This window comes from Lepidochelys kempii, chromosome 18 (genome assembly GCF_965140285.1).
Source record: "Lepidochelys kempii isolate rLepKem1 chromosome 18, rLepKem1.hap1, whole genome shotgun sequence".
Lineage (NCBI taxonomy): Eukaryota > Metazoa > Chordata > Testudines > Cheloniidae > Lepidochelys > Lepidochelys kempii.
In genome coordinates this window covers 8,291,263-8,306,325 of record NC_136397.1, presented here as the reverse complement: position 1 = coordinate 8,306,325, position 15,063 = coordinate 8,291,263, and the positions used below count along the sequence as shown (strand labels likewise).

Genomic DNA, 15,063 nt, shown 5'->3' with positions numbered 1-15,063 from the left:
CGATGGAGAGTCCCCTGGGGAAATACGACATGCCCCCCCTTTATCTCAGCCCAGGATGAGATAAAGGACACAAGCAGACGAGGGGATGGGGGGAGCAGGAAGGGAAGCCCTCCCAGGTATAAGGAGGGCAGGGGTGGGCACAGGAGCACCAGCAGGGACCTAGGCCCCCGGCTATGTGCAATAGCAAGGGGGCTAGGGAGGAGCAGGCAGCCCCACTGAGCCGCAGAGCAGGAGGGCGCCAGAGCAGGACAGGTGGCCGCCCACCATTCCCAAGCACCGCAGGAGAAGGGCAGCTGCTCCGACCCCCTTAAGCAGCCGCCTCCTCCACTCCAGCCACGAGCCCAGCTGCACATCCTGTCCTCCCCACCCCCAGCTCAGGGCTGAAGGCTTGGCCCCCGGCCTCCCCCGCCCCCAGTTCTCAGCACATTCGGTTGCCCACCTTTCCCTGCACACGCTGTGAAATGCTCCCCACCTCCTGCTAGGCTCCCACCAGGCCTCATCCATGATCGGCGCCCTCCGCACCCCTCTCCCCCATCTAGGAGCTACTTCAAAATTAAAACACACACATCCCTTCAACGAACAGTAAAAAAACCAAAACAAAAAAAACCAAGGAGCGCAAGCAGAAGGAGAGGAGGTGGCTTGAGAGCCATGTTTTGAGCACCCTGCCCTGAGCCTCAGTGTCCCCTGGCACCCTTTGTTCATCTTGTCTGTTTAGACTGTAAGCTCTGGGGCAAAGACAGCCAAGCGAGGCGACCATACTGGTTAGGGGTATGATTTTTTCTTTGTCACTGAAATAGCTCTACCAGAAAAAACAATTACATACCAGGACCAACCCGAGGGTGGACATAGTTACAGTGATATAGCGGCGGCAGTGTGGCCCAGTGGCTAAAGCACTGGACTAGCACTCAGATCTATTCTTCGACTCTGCCACTGGCCTGGGCAACTCACTCCCCGCACCCCCCCGTGCCTCAGTTTCCCCATCTGTAAAATGGAGATAATGGTACTGACCTGGGGCTTTGAGGTCTGCTGATGAGCAGTGCTATATGAGAGCTAGGGATTAGTAATAAACGGGTACATCGTATCCCCCTACCTGTTTGGGAATTCGCAATACCAGTGTAATTGTGTCCATGCTGATGGGGGTGGAACTGCTTGAACTAAACTGGTATAGATTAAAACAATTCCACTTGCTCGTGCAGACAAGGCCTAAGCGTCTGTGCAGCGCTGAGCACAACAGAGCCCCGATCGCCAGTGAGACCTCTTGGCAATCCCATTCATAAGATCCTTAACTCTTCAGAACTCTTTTGCAGCTGGGCTCCCCAAGCTCGCTCCAAGAAAGGAAAAGCAAGACATCCAAAAAAAAAAAAAAAGTAAGATTTCTAATGGCAAATAAATATTTTATCACCGCGACTTAACACTGCAGCGTTGGATTCACCGAAGCAATATATCTGCTGAGCTACGTGAGAAAGCCGGGGCTCTCCGCGAAGACTTTATTAACGACCTGTCTGGTTAAAAAGGATGAGGGCGCTTAAGTTCAAAAACGCATTAATGCCAAAACCCTCACTCTCCCAGGAAGAAAAGGAAGTGATCAATTTTTTAACATGCCCTAAAAAAAAACAACAACCCCCCCACCTACCCACTTACACGACGACTGCCTTTATTACGAATTAAACAATTACTCCTGTTCATCACTGGAGTGAGGGGTGGGGACACCAACCTTCAGAGCCAAGGGGCGTGGCGGGGGGCGGAGGGGGGTGACATTTCAGAATTCTTCCCAGTTGATTTCCCTGCTCTTAAAGGGCCGCTGGTGCTTTGGGTGAAATGAGCGATAGGTACGGAGCAGAACTTCTCAATCCCAACACACCCTTTGAAGTTTGGGTCCGAAATCCAGGGCTCCAGCCCGTTTCTAAAGGCGAGCTTCAGGCCTGGTCCTCACTGGTGGGACTGCCCTGATATCAGCCAGAGGTGTAGCTGCATCAGGGCAATTCTAGACCGCAGTCAGACAGGGGGTATGTCTGCAGGGCAATCCCAGGGCGTGACTGCAGGTCCAGTAGGCACACCCCAGCTAGCTTTAATCTAGCTCGCTTGGGCCCTGGAGGTGTGACGAGGCACCGCAGAGGGCTTCAGCGCAGGCTGGACGAGCCCAGCTGGAACCCTGCGTAATCACGCGTTCGGCCGCAGCACTGTTACTCTGGTATCCCAGCCAGCTAGATTAGCACTAGTGGGTGCGTCCACTGGAGTGGCAACCACAGCCCGTGATTACAGTTCAGACACACACACAGCGGGATCAGTGCAAAACAGTTTTACCCTCTCTGCACTACGCATCTGCACTGGTGCCTTGTGCTGGGGGCTGGAACGTGGGCAGCCCCCCTACCCCCGAGTAGAAAAGGCCTTAAAAGCCAGCATTGATTCTATTTTTGGATTTTCTATAGCCGCAGTATAGAGGCTCAATCCACGAGAACTGTATTAAATCAGAAACTGCCCCTCCTCGTTAGTCTCAGCAGAGGCCAAGGAATGAATGGGGCATAAACCTCTCATTCTTCCAGGGGCTCAAGTCCTTCCAGGTCAGGATGGTTAGCAGGGCAGCCTGGGGGGGGGAGGTGGGGGGGCAGGGGAAGGGGAGGGCATAGGGTGACCAGATGTCCCAATTTTATAGGGACAGTTCCGATTTTTGGGTCTTTTTCTTATATAGGCTCCTATTACCCCCCACCCCCGTCCCAATTTTTCACATTTGCTGTCTGGTCACCTGAAGAGGGCACGACCTATCGCTATTCTGTGGATAAATGCAGAACTTCCCCTTCAGGGGCTGCCAGCTCACAGTTGCCTCTGTTTGGGAGTCAATCCCTCAGAATGCATTTCTCATCCCCGCAGCCCACTAAAAGAAATCCTTTAGCACTGAAAAGCATTTGCATGACAACAGGATCTTTGTTTCCACTGAGTTCACTAGCTCCTGACTTCTCATCGGCCCATTAGATGTGGTTAGTTTTTGTGATATCGCTATCGGTTGCCTTGCAAACAACTGACGGCACAAACGTAGGATGGCAATTTAGAGAGGGGTGGGGGGAAATGGGAGGGATTGGCAGATGAGCCAATGAGAAGCAAGAGATCCTGTTCTATGCGGACGACCCTGGTAATAAAATAACAGCAAACAGATGAGAATGCAGAAGAGGTGATCTCTGGGTAGAACTTTCTCCGGAAGGGATCAGTAAAGGTCTTTAAGATCTAGCGCCTTGCCTAAATGAGGGAAACTTGCAGTGATGTGAACTACAGCAGCGTGCAAACTTCTAAAGTGTGTCCATTGCAGTCGTGCAAAAATGTGGCAGGCCCTGGTGCAAATTCCAGTTTGCACCAGCGTAGAGTATCTGCACTAGAGGTTTCCACCAGTGCAGCTGTATTGATGTCATGACACTTGTACACGTTTCTCCAGGCAGCCAAGCACTAGGATTTTGTCTGTGTCTTTTTAAACAGTGCATGAGAATTGTGCGCTCATGAAAGAAGCCAGCCTGAAGACCAAAGAGACTCAAGTTCTGTATGTAACCACAGAGCAGGGACCAGGAAAACTGCCCCCCTCCCCCGGCTGCCCTGCCAATGTGCCTCACCCCTGACACGTGGGGACTGGCCCTCTCTCGGGATGAGGAGGGAGCTCAGTGGATGACTGTGCATGACTTGACTTGTCAGCGGAGGCTGCCAAGAAGTGAGGGTGGTTCCACCGGGACCCTGACACAGCCCGCAAATCATTTCACTCTGTGCTGAACAGCCTTCCGCAGGGCAGGTGTTTGGCATCACCAGCGTCTTCATCAAGTTTAAATGCGACCGAGTGAAGTAATTAGGCCACATGGATACTGACAACAAGAGAGTGTTTAACAAAGCCGAAACAATGAAGCTCTACGTGTCATAAACACCCCCCTCCTCCCAGCAGGCTCCTCCCTCATCCACAGACCTCAAAGCACTTCACAAAGGTGGAGAAGGATGACTAGTCCCATTTTTAAGCTGGGGAAACTGAGGCACTGGAAACTTTCCCTAAACGCTCACGGTCGCACCATAAATAAATGGCCGAGCTGGGAAATAGAACCTAAGTCTCCTGAATCAGAGGGGGCGGCAAACAGGTATCATTCCCATTTTACAAGAGGAGAAGCCAAGGCAGTTCTGTGCTTCAACTACAGAGCTACCCCTCTGTATCAGTCAAGACAGGCATCTGGGATCATCTTGCCATCTAATGGCCAGAGAACTTGCCAAGAATCCCAACGCTGCTGTGGGCTTGGGGGTAAATGGTCCCGAGTCCCCCCTCTCTGGTGAGCTGCTGATCACGGCTCTAGGGTGAGACGTGCTTGCTGTGGGGGGTCGGGGGGGAGGGACCAGACACAGAACAAGCCCCTTTTCAGACGGTCCCTCACTGTGGTACAGTCCCGGCTCTTTAAGAGTCATCCTAGAGAATCCACCCTGCGGGCAGCTCCCTGAGTTGCTGTTTGAAAAGGAAGAGGAGAGAAGACCAGGAGGAAATTTAAAGGGCCAGGCCTGTCATTTTAACGCAGTCTGATAGACTATCAGGGTTGGAACGGACCTCAGGAGATCATCTAGTCCAACCCCCTGCTCAAAGCAGGACCAATCCCCAATTTTTTTTCCCCAGATCCCTAAATGGCCCCCTCAAGGATTGAACTCACAACCCTGGGTTTAGCAGGCCAATGCCCAAACCACTGAGCTATCCCTCCCTCCTCCTCCCAGGATTGCTTCTCCAATGCTTTGCAAGGGTGAGTGTGGGCAAAAGGATCCATGCTCCAAAGTGGGGGGTTTCTCCCCGCATCTCCCACACCCCACTTTCCCCCTCCCCTCTCCATTCACCCTTCCCACTCCACCCCCTCCCTCTGCCCTCCAGCAAAGCAGGCTATAAATACTTTGCGGGCACCCAGCGGCTCCACATCTGCTGGGGAGGAGGCAGGGGAGGACCACAGCCGTAGGGGTCAGTCCAGAAAGGGGCCTCGTCTGTCAGGCTGCTGGTAAAGCGGTGACCAGCTTTTCAAATCACCAGCTAAGAATCCCAGCCAAACACGCAGCAAGAAAGATGCTTCCTTATAGCAACAGCATATGCAGGCATCAGACAAAGGCCGTTTCCCACAGCAGCGGTCGCAGCCCATCTGGCTCCATTCGCCGAGCAATTAGCTGGAGTTCTGCAGCGTGTCCGGCCCACACGCCTCTTTAATGATAAACACGGCCCCTTCCCAGCACTGCTTCGGGGCTGAGGCAGGGCTCGGGACAGAGATGCTGCCAAGCAGCTTTTCCCCCTGAACGCAGGGGGTTGTTTATTTCAAGGGGTGAATGTTCCCCCCCGCAGGGAGGGTGGGTTTGGCCCAATCTGCCGTGTGCGTCCCATGTGAACGGGATGCCCGCAAAGCTTATGGGAGCAGGGCTGGAAGGGGTCGTTTCTCTGCCGATCTTCACCCCCCTGCCATGAGACCCTACCAACACGCTGATCCTCATGCAAAAAATCGGCCTCGTCCCTGGTTATAGCATGGGAGGGATGCGGGGGTGGAGAAGGCAAACTCCTCTCCAGCCTGCAGCTACACTGGTAAGAGACCCTGGCCCATGCCCCGCAGCTGGCCCCACTGGCGGGGTTTGGCTCAGTCAGCGTCCGGCCATCTGGACAAAGCAGTGTGCATCCAAGCAGAGCAGCGAGCTCAACTGGAGGAGGTGCTACCTGACCAGTTAATCCACACAGGGGAATGGGATCAAGGGCATGCGCAAGGAGGGGGCCACATCCGGGGGAGGGAGACAGTCTCTCCAGCTGCAGGGGGCACAGAAAATGCCCCTCCAAAAGCAGCCATACTGATTCCAGTGCATGCCCCTGAACAGGATGGAGGAGAGTTTGGAATGGGAACGGACCATGTGGACAAAGGGAAGTGGAGAGGAGGCTTAAAGCAGAAAGGGTCTACAGCGCAACAAAGTGGTGTGTGAGCACCACTGCTCCCTAGTGGTTAGTATCAGAACTGCTCAACTGTGTGTCATAAGCCCCTACACTGCTAACCGGAGGATCAGGGTTCAGGGATCAGGCCATCGTGAAGTTCCGGTTGGGCCACGGCTTCCTGGCAATAAGCAAGGGAGGGAAAGGAGAATCTGAAGCTCAGAGAAAAATCCAGCCAGCCTGCTCAGAACAGCACCCCCTGCTGCTCGTAGGCGGGAAGTGCTCTCTCCAGAGAGAGACAATGGATGTCTTGGGAGTGGCATGAACACCGCGGAACACTAATCAGGGCAGAACACGTTCTTGACACTAATTGTCTCAGGGCTGATTTTCTTTGCTGGTTCGCAGGGAGGAAGAATGGGTCTTTCCCCAAAGATCGGCATTGCAGCCCTCCAGCAAACTCACCTCCTCCCCGCGGCATCTCCCCACAGTCACGCCCACTCTGCGGCTATGACAAAGCCAGGCCTGACCCCTGCCAAAGCTCTGCCACTGGGCCCCATGGGTGCTAAAGCAGCCTGCCTCACCCCAGACAGAAGGGCCCCTTCCACATGGACCCACGGCCTGCACACTGGGATGAAGAAGCTGGAGGAGGTCACCGAATCCACACCTCCCTGAGAACAGCTGGCTCCTGGCCACCAGGTCATTGCCAGCAACTGTTACTGTCACAGCATGTGTCCAAGACCACATCCAGCCTTCCCATTTCCAGAGGGTCAAGTGCTTCCCCTGGACATGCTCCCCCGCTCCTCACGGCCTCTCTACCACCCCAAGCACGTAGGGAGCGGCCTTCCCCCACACACCCACCGGCCCTGGGGCTGATCCTCAGTGGGCTGCCCCCTAAGAAACAGCCCCGCCCTCCCCCCCACCCCTACCTGGCAGGACGAAGGTGGTCCGCGTTGCTATGTTAATCTCCTGCAGATGCTCCAGGGTCTCGGTGTGAAAGAGGCGAATGGAGGACCCCGAGGAGAAGGCCATCCAGACGCCGCTGCCTGCCTTGATCATGTGCGTCACACTGGCTTCCTCGTCCGGGTGGGCCTCAAAGGTTTGCTGCGGGGGGGACGAAAGAGGAGGGTTGAGAGGGGCCATCGCTGTGGAGCATGTTATCACAGGGCAGGTGCTGAACGGCCCGTTACGCAGGGTGCACGGAGGGAACTAAAGATGGCAGGTGCTTGCACCCTGCACGGTGGGAACTCCTGGAGCCAGCAAGTGGGATCTCTCTGTTGGGTGGACAGGACTCTCTACACCCATTCGTATTGCATAACTGCACTGGCCAATCCTGCCAGCTCTGCATGGTAGGACATCCCAGAATGCATTGCCCTCAGTGCTGCTGGTGTGATCCATCCCCTGCCTTGCCACTAGGGGATAGCTGTCCCCAACTTCCCACAATGCACTAGAGCAAACCCAGTTAGGCAGCACAGTCATGGAAACACAAACATGGCTGCCAAGGCACAACACCGCACCAACGGAACGGGGGCAGTGCTGGTGTGGCCAATCGAGGTGACTGGGCTAGTAACTGGTTACAAAATCACAGGCAAATGTTGGGATGTGAATGGAGCACTGGGCTGGGACTCAGGATACCCAGATTCTATTCCCGGCTCTGCCACTGACGTGCTGGATGACACTTCACCTCCCTGTACCTCAGTTTTCCCATCTGTAAAATGGGGTTAATGATCCCATGCTCCTTTGCAAAGCACTTTGAGATCTTCTAAGGGAAGTGCTAAATAAGAGCTTGGGAATATTATTAATTGGAGGTGAGGCGTGTCCCATATGTTTGCAAAGCAAGGGGGACACAACAATAGAGGATCCCCAAATTACTGATAGGATCAATCCCACCCTATTCCCCCATAGGGTAAGAGGAGGAATAGTGGCTACAGACATGAAAGCAGAGACCAGTCAGTGTGACCAGGGGAAAGCAGGCCTAAGAGAGAAGCCCTGGGGTGAAGCAGAAGCACTTCAGAGCAGGGGAATGGTCTGGGCTGGTTTCTAATCAGCCAGGTCTCGATTTTAAACCGCCCCCACCCATCAGAGTGCATGCAGACAGTGCTGTTCCCTCCAGTGCCCTTCCCTCCAGTGCCCGTAGGGCGCAGGAATTCACAGCCTCTGCTCCCATCTTCCTGCTAAGCGATCCTAGCAGAATCACCCTGTGAATGCAAGTGAAACAGTGCCCCTTCCGCCAGGGCCCCTCATCCCACACGGCTGCCGCCACACACGAAACCATGACTAAGCAGCCCAGCCTGGCCTGCTGCCCACCCTAGAGAATGCCCCTGCGCCTAACTCCTGGATCCAAACACCCTTGCAAGTGGGGGAGGGGAACCGAAAAGCAACCCTGGGGACGCTAGCCAAGGGCAGCGAGCCAGTCCCGCCACTCACGCTGCTGCAGCTACGTTCTGTTGTTCGCGTGCGAGCTTGCTCGGAGCCAGCATGGGTAAGCTCCCGGAAGCTGGGAATCACCCGCCAGATCCAAGTATAGACAAACCCTGTGTCCTTTCAGGGGAACTATCGGCAGGGATCACACTTCCCGTTGTGTCTGTGCAGCACCCCAGTGAAGCAGAGTAAATGCTCACCTTAGCAGGGACGCTAGGGTTAAGTGGGGAACCCACGGCTCATTCAATCAACTTTCTGAGAATTTCACTGGTCAACCCCGAAGAGATTTGCAGTTCAGATTTCAGCGCGTTGCTGATGTCTTGCTCTCTAAGGGTTTCATACCACTGCCCATCAACCTCGCATCTGAATAAGATCCACAGCAACCGTGGATTTTATGTCCCTAGTGGATTTTACGGACTCATAAAAACTCCACTCCCTCTATTCCCACCTAGTGTAGATCACCCATGCCCATACCCTCCCCATACAGGCATCAGCCTCCTTTAGTCTAACCTGGCAAGAGTTCAACCCAGGGAAGGGGTGGGAATAATTTTGTCTAGAACAAACAATTACTCATTTCCAGGCCTGGTGGCAATTGATTTACACAGGGACTTCATGACAAAAAGCTGAACTCCGAGGTTAGATTTACAGTACAGGTGGAAAGATTCTGCTCTGCAGGGAACTGTGGGTTTGTCTAGACGGTGATACCCCCTCCCGCTCCTGGCACTGAGTCTCAGAGCCTAGGTCAGCTGACTCTGACTTGGGCCGCGGGGCTAAAGATAGCAGTGTAGACGTTTGTCTCTGATCCTGGGTTCTGAGACCCCACAAGGCTGAATGTCTCCACTTCAATTTTATAGCTCCACAGCTATATCCACAGCCCAAGGCCCAAGAGAGGTGACCGAGGCCAGTCTCGGCTATGCCTCAGGTCTTCTTCGGCAATGTAGACATACCCTTGGAGTCAGGGCTCCTGGGTTCTGTTCTTGGCCCTGGGCAGTGTGAGGTCTAGAGATTAGAGCGAGGACTCTTCTATACTCTTCCTGGCTCTGGAAAGGAATTCGAGTTGTTTAAAAACAGGGTCTGGAGTCAGGGCTTCTGAGTTCCTCCAGGAAGTCAAAGTAGATGCTCACAATGGATCGTTCGTGCCTTAACAAAAATAAGCTATGGATCATAAAGGACAAAACAATCTCAAAAGCATGTATCTGAGCGACCACTCCAAACGGGAATACGGCAACATGCACTACAGAACTTTTAGTGCCGCTAGTGCGTGGCAAGCTAGGATGCTGTAGATTCATGGCTGGCCGTGCAGATAAGCCCTTAGACACTCAGGAGCTTAAAGCTCATTGACGGTCATCGGCGCTTCCACGCCTAAGTACCCCAGTCACTTTTGAAAGGGAGAATTAGGTGCTTCTAAAACTTTTACCCCAAACCTACCAATCAGTTGGGATAAAGCTGCAACCTTTGCAAAAACACTTCCCATGGCACATTCCAACCCGCAGAGCTCACCTCCAATAACTGAAAACATCGGTGTTACAACTCACCTAAAAAAACCCAGTACGGCCCCAGGCAGTGAAAATCAGGGCATGAAATAAACCTGAAGTTTACACGCTGCCTCTTTTTTGAGTTATGGGAGGTCAAAAGAAGTTAGAACAATTTTCAAAAGCCACCAGCTTTCCAGTGTCAGAACTCAGCTGGCTCGTCCCATCCATCTCAAACTTCTTGAGCAAAATGGCTTCTCCGAGTGTGGAGAACACAGGGATTTGTAATGTACAAAGGACCCTTGTTACCCTCCCCCCCACACCCCAAAACTGGGATAATGGCTGGGGAGGTAGGGAAGAGCGCAACTGTGCAAGTCAGGCTTAGAAGAGAAGCATCACGATTGTTTGTGTTGCAGTTAGAGGCTTCAGTCAGGGCCCAGTTGCGCCAGTCACCACACAGATATAACAAGAAAGATGGTCCCTCCCCCAAATTGCTCACGAGGAACTAAGATGTGGGCTCCACGCAGGCCAAAGGGGTTTCTAGGGGAAGGTGGATTCCATGTGGAAAATGTCACATCTTTACCCTGGAGATGGCAAAGAGTAGGGTGAAAGATTAGAGGGCACTAGCTCGGGAGTTTTGCAAGACAGTGATGACTTCAGACGGCCCCGCTCAGAAAGCAGATACGTGCCACCGGTAAGTCCAAGTGCACTGTTTGATAAAGACAGAGTCACCACCATGTTAGGATGCATGAGTCTTCATTGAATTTCCCACGCTGGCCGTTGGGATCTCCTGACTGCCACGCCTGACCGAGACAACGCAGCCCATAACCCAGAGCCACGAGCAGCTTGGTCCTGCTCCCCATGAAGCCAATGCTCCAAATGAGATGCTGTCCCTGTCCCACACATCGGAGGAGCTGGAATCCAGCCCCCCACCCCCCAGTCAGGTGAGAACGTTCAGGTTCCACCTTCCCCCTGCCCCAGCCCTCAAGTAGCAGATATTTATTCTCCAACAATGGGGCCATCTGCATCCCCCTCTGCCATGCCCTCTGAAGTCCCGTGTCAGAGCCTCTGGCTGAGAAGAACTAGACAGGAGCCCCTTAGTGTAGCTTCTAAACCAACTACTTGGCATCACCGAGACACACTGGTCCCCTCCCAGCACCCAACACCTCTCATCATCAGGCTGGTTGAGAGTGAGAGAGGGCTGGTCTGAAAGCAGGTATGACCCCTTGCCACCAAGCCATGAGTTTGTCCCCACAATTGAAGCAGCTTAACGAGAACCACGCTGACAAACTCCATTGAGATGGTAACGCTGGGTAACCAGGTGTCACCATCCTCTTTTCAGGTCTCAGAAGGCGCTTGCCCAAGGTCTTTTCAAGGTGAATAGTTGTTCTTAAAATCCAGAGACAACGGATTGTCCCAGAAGCAAGAAAGCTGTCCCGAGACAGCTAGCAGCCAGCCTGGTCCCCAGTGGGTGTTCATTCACATCAAAACCCACCACCACCACAGTTCCGCACCATTAGCGACTGCTCAAAGGTAACAGGACCAGAAGGCCATGGAGGCTGCAGCAGATCGGGACTCCTCTCGCAGAGCTGGGGGGTCCTGGGACTGGAGCAAAGGGTGATGGCCCTCTCTCCCCCGCTACACTGGCTCAGCTGAATAGGAGGATCTTGTAAAAGACATACCCGGTGTCAGACCCAGCCACTTCCACGAGCCCCCGAACTCCTGGCACGAGGAAGTAGGTTCCCCTGCCCTCCACCCCGCGTCTAGACGTCAAATTCAACCACTCTTGTATCACCAACTCCAGCCCTTGGGCTGGTCTCCTGAGCGGGAAGAGGTCCAATTTCAGTGCTGACCTTTTGCGGCATTTCAGCTTCACCTCAAAGGGACACAAACAAAGCTAATTTGGAAAAAGGAGAGGTTACATGAAACCAGCAACTAGCGACATATTGATCTTTGGAGACACGGGGGCTGGGAGCTGCTCAGAGATGTTAACCAAGGACACGCTTGAGACACATGCGCAGAGAGACTGAATTGCTGCATGGCTCAGGCTGCCAAAGCCACGACAAGAAGTCGACTGACTGAGGGGTCAAATCAGGAGTAATCCCATTGACTCCTGCATAGTACCAAAGTGCTTCCCATACTGAGATGTGGCCAGCTTTGGGGAGGAGCAACCAATCAGCACACGCTGCACTGTGTACAAACGGGTTCTGCAACCCTGAATTACCCATAGTAGCACTTACTCACTCCTATTGAAGTCAGCCAGGTTGCTCACCTGAGCCAGGGGCTACTTAGTGCACTAAGGGTTGCACAGCCTACACCCCAAAGGAGGAATACTGGAAGAGCATTTATAAACAAGCGAATACAATGACGTAACAAGCAAATCCTTCACCCGCACCCTCTCCACAGCCCGGGACGTGTCACCTGCCTACCCAAAGGCACCCTCCAAACTGCTGCTCACATCCACTCCCCTCTCAGAATCCAGAGGTGAAGGGGTCTCTCTCACACCCCCAGCCACCCTCCACCTCCATCAGGGATCTGTTCAGCTCAAGTGTACCGGGAACTGAATTCAGGTCTGGCCAATACCAACTTGCTATTCATTTAAATGAGCTTATTTTCCATCTTCTCACTGACCTAGAGATACCCTTCCGTGCCTCCACCCCCGCTCATGCTCCAGGGAACTCCCTCTGCCCATGCCTCCAATGCTCCATCTACTAAATTAATTGCCACACTGGAAAGTCACTATTCCCCAAACAGACAGGCCTTGTGAATGCTGCCCATTAAACCAAGAGCCGGCAAACACGCAGACCCATGGTAACGCAGGGAAGGCACTTACCAAGCCTAGCCTGCAGACATGCGCTGGAGGATTCTGCTGTATTTCCCAGTTAAGTTACATCCTCAGGATACCCTGGGGAAAACTGAGATAGGGAACACGGTCTAAGCAGCCCTCATGCATGGGTCCTCCTGCCCGCTCTGCTACTGACCCCCCATGGGAACTTGGGCAAGGCATTTTGCCATTCTGTGCCTCAGTTTCCCCACCTGTGGGAATGGGGCTAATACTTACCTGCTTTTGTAAATCTCTTTGAAAGGCCTGGCAGAGGAGTGCTACACAAAGGCCCAACCGGGTGCTCCCTCTGTGTGCAGCTGTTGGGAATCTTTTAGAAAACCCCCCAATCCTGATTTTAAAAACTGCTACTGATGGAGAGTGCACTACAAAACTCTAAATTGTCCCAAAGGTTAATTTCCCTCACTGTTAAAAATGTACATCTTATTCCCAGTCTGAATGTGTCTAGCTTCAACTTCCCAGCCACTGGGTCGTGTTAGACCTTTCTCTGCTCAGTCGAAGAGCCCATCATCAGCTTTTTGTTCCCCCGTCTAGTTACTTATAAACTGATCAAGTCTCCCCTTAACCTTCTCTTTGTTAAGCTAAATAGATTGAGCTCCTTGTGTCTCTCACTCTAAGGCATGTTTTTAATCATTCTCGTGGCTCATCTCTGAACCCTCTCCAATGTATCAACATCCTTCCTGAATTGGGGGCCTCAGAACTGGACATAGGATACCAGCTGTGGTCGCATCAGCGCCAAATGCAGCAGTAAAATAACCCCTCTTCCTACTCAAGGTCCCCCCAGGATGTTCATGTTCATATTCAGAGTGTGTGTGTGGAGGGGGACGGGACTAGAACAATGAGGTCCCATTCCTGGACTGGGGTGCTAGGCAATAGGAATTTTTAACAGAGAAGTCAGGACTGGGTAACTACCCTATGTCCAGATCTCATCATCTCCTCTTGTTTCTGCCAATGATCCAAAGGATCTCACTGGATCAGCTCCCTTGGGTTATGCAGAGTCCCCAGTAGTTTAATCACTTCTGTGGTGCTATTAGGCCGCCGAGGACAATGAACGGCCAAAACAATGCACTAAACTGCTGTCGCATCAAATATGAGGCACTCAAAGACATCCCATAGAAGACACTAATTGTTTCCTGGAAAGCTAAAAATAAAAGACAGCTATTTGTTCATATCTGGGGCACAAAAAAGGAAAGAAAGAGCCACAAGCCACAGGAAGTCCAGTCTGGAGTTTGGTACTGCTTTAAATGAACCCTTTTAATGCCCCATCTGGTCTGACCCTATGGACATCCAGCAAATACATAAAATCTGCAGGCTTTAGAGACTTTTTCAAAGCCATCTAGGGGATTTGGAAGCCAAGTGCATGAAAATCTCAGTCTTTTTACGTACCCTCTGCTTAACAGGTGATGGGATGTAAGAACATGGCTACGACTTCTGACTACGTGCATGAGCCCAAGCTGCAGAGTCTGGCATCCAGCTCTCAGTTTAGAGATGTCTGGGTCCGGTATTTTGGTTCAGGCCAAATGGAAATCTCTAACACAAAGTCAGGTTCTTTTCTCCTTCCTGATTTACACCAACATAACTAGCTCCCCTGGATGTCAGAGGAGTTGCTCTAATTCCACACCAGTGCAGCTGAGTCCAAAATAACTCTGCTTGTGGGATCGCATCCAAGCTACTTCTATCACTATCATGTCAGAGCACCTTGCCATTGTTAATGGATTTAGGGTCACAACGCCCCTCTGAGAAGGGCAGGGCTATTATCCCCATTTTGCAGACGGGGGATCTATTGCGCAGAGAGGCTAAGTGACTTGCACAAGGTCTGCACAGAGAAGTGTGTAGTGGAGCAGAGATGGAACACCAGGGTCTTCCAAGTCCCAGGCTAGTGTCCTAATCCCTGGACGACCTTTCCTGTGCTCATTCTTACCTCCACCAGCATGTGTTAGTAGCGTGATTAAAAGCAGACGAACAGCTGATTTATTATCCCCCTCCCCTACTTTAACAATAAAACCCATTTCTGGGCCAAGAGCCTATGCTCCATGTCCCAGCTCAGAGCAAAATTTTATGGTGGGAGTTATAAAATCCTGAATATTATATTGGAAATGCTGCGACAAGCTTACCTACAGCAGCACGATATTTATGGACCTAGAAATGTCTATATAAAATAGAGGCCCTATAAATCCACACAGCAGCAGGCAAGGCAGGAAAAGTCATTAGTATTGATGAGACATCAGTCGTGCTAGGAAACTTCCAAGCTGCCGTTGATAAGAAGAAGCCTTCTTGGGAACCTGGGGCCCAATCCAACCACCTTTAAGGCAATGGGAGTTTTTCCTGTTGAGTTGAAATGGGAGCCTGGATTGAGCCTGGTATTTTGAGAAGAATGTGGGGTTAAGGAATGGGACTCAGAACCGGATTCCAGTTCCCAGCTCTGTCACCTTTAGAGC

The 15,063-nt window shown here is 52.4% G+C and overlaps 1 protein-coding gene across 9 annotated transcripts in view; it reads right to left on the bottom strand.

Annotated features, from left to right (window-relative positions):
* The window catches only part of ARHGEF10L (Rho guanine nucleotide exchange factor 10 like), a 191,160-nt gene that overhangs the window by 4,080 nt on the left and 172,017 nt on the right, over positions 1 to 15,063 (bottom strand). For all 9 annotated transcript variants that reach the window (XM_073316338.2, XM_073316328.2, XM_073316329.2 and 6 more), the window contains one exon: positions 6,820 to 6,994. In XM_073316338.2, the coding sequence (XP_073172439.1) occupies positions 6,820 to 6,994 (175 nt within the window). The remainder of the gene's footprint in view (positions 1 to 6,819; positions 6,995 to 15,063) is intronic.